General features: G+C 32.1%; 1 protein-coding gene across 1 annotated transcript in view; it reads right to left on the bottom strand.

Moving 5' to 3' along the window:
- The window catches only part of LOC106471439 (tRNA 2-thiocytidine biosynthesis protein TtcA-like), a 24842-nt gene extending 22681 nt beyond the window's left edge, over positions 1-2161 (bottom strand). The window contains exon 1 of the mRNA XM_022400053.1: positions 1545-2161. Coding sequence (XP_022255761.1) covers positions 1545-2129 — 585 coding nt within the window. The 5' untranslated portion in view covers positions 2130-2161. The remainder of the gene's footprint in view (positions 1-1544) is intronic.
- Positions 2162-4377: the final 2216 nt, after the last annotated feature.

Raw genomic sequence — 4377 nt, 5'->3', positions numbered from 1 at the left:
TAAGGTCCTGTCCAGTCATAACCGAGCTGCTTCCATATTGGTTCATCTGTTCCCTCACAGTTGTATTGTAGCGCTACTTCTATCACATGGCAGCCTTTCCTAGCTGTTGAAGTACAAACTCATATGCATCAACTAATGCACACCTTAACTACTCCACATGAATGTTTTGGAACATCTTATCAAAAGCAGAAGACCATACATCATGCCAGGCTTTACCTTGCTGTGAGACAATGAGTGCCCATCTTAGAACTGGTCCTTCAGTTACTCTTTGTGTAGCTCATGAAGTATTAATTGTGGCATGAAAACCAGAAAATGACCAGGATATCCTCATCTAATCTGTGGGTACCAGTGTGGTTCCATCGAAGTGGTGGGATGTGTGGGTTGTTGGTTAAGCATCGGCTGGGCTCACGATTGGCTGTAACAAGACAAAAGTCTGATATCAAGGAAAGGACTTTTCCTAGGCCTGACAGCTCTCTCAAACAATGTCTCCCATCAGTGACCAACTCTTCCTCTTGGTCATAAGTCTTTTGAGTTGTGGAAGATGATCATTTCCTCAAAACAGATGCCTTTTTCAATCTTGATAACACAACAGTAGGAGTAAAATGAAATGCACATGTCAACAGAAAACAGACAACTTCACAATAAGATATCCTGTGGTTCATGGCATCAAACTTCTCTTTTCTATCTACTCTGTGGTGTTATCAGATAACACATTGTATTCAACTCATATGGATAACAGCTACTGGTGCAGAGTCATGAACTCTAAATTATCAGAAAAGTGGTACACTTACTATAACAATATTTTAAGCAGGTCAACTAATTTTTTTATATACTTAGGCTTAGAAAAAAGAATCTGAAGTTTTTTAAAGGGTTCTGCCTTCAATTAAACACTGCTGACCTACTTGGATTGTTTTAATTTTCTGATGGCTCTATCAGTTGCTTTAAGTTTTTTACACATGCATGCAAGTCCATTAATATATATGCATATATAAGTAGGTTAAAATTCCTCACTCCTAGAGTTAAAGCATGTTCAATAAGCATTTGTGAACTGTGACACCTATGACAGTCCAAATCTGCTTTTTGGCTTCAAACTTTAACATTTTGTAAATCTAAATCAAGGAAATTTTGCATTGCCAGGTTTTAAGTCAGAGTAGAGTATGCAACTGAAGGTAATAAGAATGACAAGTCTAACAAAAAGCGTTTGCTAAGACATCACTAACTTAATAAAAAGTTTTGTAATCTCATGTATAATAACATTGTTTGCTGTCAGTTCGTCTTAAAATTTTTATTTGTGCTGCCATCTGGCAGATATCTTTTTTATCTTAGTGCCCACTTTGAATAATAATATGACTGAAAACCCTCTTCAAAGTCCAACTGGAGGTATTCAGTTTTAAAGCGGTGGGACACCTTTTTTTGATCTTTTACCACACAAAGTTACTAGAAGGTGTATGAAAACAAGTATCACTACAAAATAAGTCTAGTTTGAAACTTTTGATGCACACACGAGATAAAAATATGTATATTGCCTAATAACTACTACTCACCTTAAGAAATGGCTTGAAAATCTGTTTAGGTGGAGAATGCCACTGGCAAGTAGTAGCTTGTAACTGATTTTTCACCTCCCTGTGTTTTTCTAGAACATTCTCAGATTTTGTTCCCTCATTGGATGTTTCAAGACAGCAGTAAGATTTAGATGATACACTGTTATGATCCAATGTGTGACATTCAGTTTTATATTTACAACTAGACTCATTGATCCATTTTGAAGACATATTATTCTCATAATGATTTTCCAAAGCATGAATCACTGGCTCTAGAAGCAGCAACTGTTTAATTTCGGTTTTGTTTGGAAGAGGAAGTGATGCATTTTTTACTTTAGATTGATCTCTTTTAGAATTACATATATGTGTTTCAATATTTAGAGACTTATCTTCACATGAATGGCCTTCCTTGTTGCTAAAAAAATTATTGCTTGTAGAAGCATCATTATTGAAGTTCATCGTGTATGTCTTTGGGTAAAATGGTAGGGATTTCGGTATGCTACCTTCCTTCTTTTCTCCTAACATATATAATTTGGCTTCACTTGGTAGCAACAACCAACGAATGTTGGCTGCTTCCTTGTCAAACATAAGTTCTTGTTCAGGAAGTTCAATTCGGCAAGCAACCTGGAGACAAAACATTATGAAAAATCTACATTTATCAACTACATATGAAGTCTGAAGTTACAACATTCGTGTATCTTAATCTATATCAAAAAATTATGAATTTATTGTAAGAAAACTAATTACAGTATATACTGAAAAAAATCTTAAGTTATAAGCTGTAAAAAAAGACTTTATGAAACCTTAATAAGTATAAGAATATTAAAACCACTCTACATTATATTTTATGTACAAAAACATTTTGTGGAAAACATTATGAAGCTTTGTTAATTTTTTTTCCATTACTTGAAGAAAATGTTTCAATTTTTGGTCTTTACTAAAAGTCATAATACCACCAGAATAACGTGTAGTAAATGAAGTTTAAACATTTGTGAATACGAATTGTTTTTGTATTGTGAAACAACAGTTTCTAGCCCAATATTAAATAATTTATTTCTGAAAAAAAAACAATCTTGAATTTTCAGATGACTGAATTTTAAATTTATGGGGTTTTCTTATATTCTTATAAGGTAATTTCACAAGTGACAGTCTCATTCATTTTTCTACAAAAGACCAAGAGAATATATATATATATATATATTCATTATTGGCCCACAGTTTGGACTATTACACCTTGTTCTAAACAATCACAATTTTAAAAATTATAGAAACACTAAATTGTGATTGAAGAAAAACAAAACAAATAACTTATAAACTTTCCTAGAGAAAGATATTCCAGATAGACCTAGGCATTTAGACTGAGGAACTTCAATCAGTTGGAAAGAATGAATGAACAGTGAAAAACTGGTCAGAGATTCGAATGGAAAGATATGATTGTTTGTTGATACATAAATTATGAAGGAATAATAAACTGTTTGATAAAAATAATACATCAAGATGCTCTCTGTTATTCAATCTGAACATTCATTCACCAATATATTCTTAGAACAAAGCTCTATCCACCACGATAAATAGAAATGCAGGAAGCAATTTATAAAGTACATAGGATAGAAATTATGCATAAAGTATGTTAAGCAGTACTGTCTAAAATCTTGCCATGTTAGAAAAAAAAGAAAAGAAACTGCAACATAGCTACCATATTTTAAGGTGAAATACCCACCATAAACTAGCACTACATTTCTCACTCATTTTTATACAGCTCATTCATCTCCAGAAATTTTCAGAATAATCATAGGTAAATGGTAATATGTATATTACGGTTTAAGATGACTGTCAGAATTTTAAAATATATATAATTCTTTTTGCCAATTGTCAAAATAACAGGCTTTTACTTGTTCTTGGGCTTAGGATTCTTCTACAGTAGGTGTCTGTGACTTGTTAGCGATAAATTCAAAAATGAATAAACAGCACACACTTTACTCGTTTTTCAAATTACATATATATATTTGGAACAAGTTAAATGTATGTACAGCAAAGTCTTCATACTATAGAGATTACAGGCATATCATAAACACTATATGTATAGTGTTCTTCTTGCCAAAAGTCCACTTAGGCCTATTCAATTACTTTAGAATTTCAGTTGACAAGCTGAACTATCTTTTCTATTACTATCACACTAGTATTCTGTATGTGATTCACTTACAATTGTGACATGAGTTACCATAATTGTTTGGTCTTCTTTCTTCTAAATCTCCTCTGTTTCTTTTGTCAAAGAGCACACAGGCTGATTCAATTACTTTAGAACTACACTTTGACAGAATAAATTATTTTTCTTATCTCCTTTTCTACTATTAGTCTTACTCTAACATATTAAACTTCAGGCTTATGTCAATCGTTAGGCCTAACACTTCTATGGTAGTTAACTTCACGCTGAACTTTTCCTTGGCCTCTAACTTTACTCTTTTTTGCTATTAATCGTCTGCTCACCTTCTATATTCTCGACATCAATGTATTGCATGTGATGTTTGATAGTCTCAACATCAATGAATTATTAACAAAACTTCCTACAATCATCTGCTTTTAACTCTTGTTATAACTAAACAATAATAAAATATTCACTCACAAAAAATAAATTAATCAATAATATCTAAACTAAACAGTCTTTTATATCATGACAATGACACCAGATTAAAATATAAAATATAATAGCTAAAATGCAAGCAAACAATAGTTAACATTGAACAAAGTTTCTGAGGTATTTTCCAAAGATCAACATCATTAGTAGGTTTTTTCAAACACAAGTGAATAAATCAGGATATGTCAGTGATACAGAAAT

The sequence above is a fragment of the Limulus polyphemus genome, unplaced genomic scaffold (genome assembly GCF_000517525.1).
Source record: "Limulus polyphemus unplaced genomic scaffold, Limulus_polyphemus-2.1.2 Scaffold4626, whole genome shotgun sequence".
In the NCBI taxonomy this organism is placed as follows: domain Eukaryota; kingdom Metazoa; phylum Arthropoda; class Merostomata; order Xiphosura; family Limulidae; genus Limulus; species Limulus polyphemus.
This window is presented reverse-complemented; position numbering and strand designations above follow the sequence as displayed.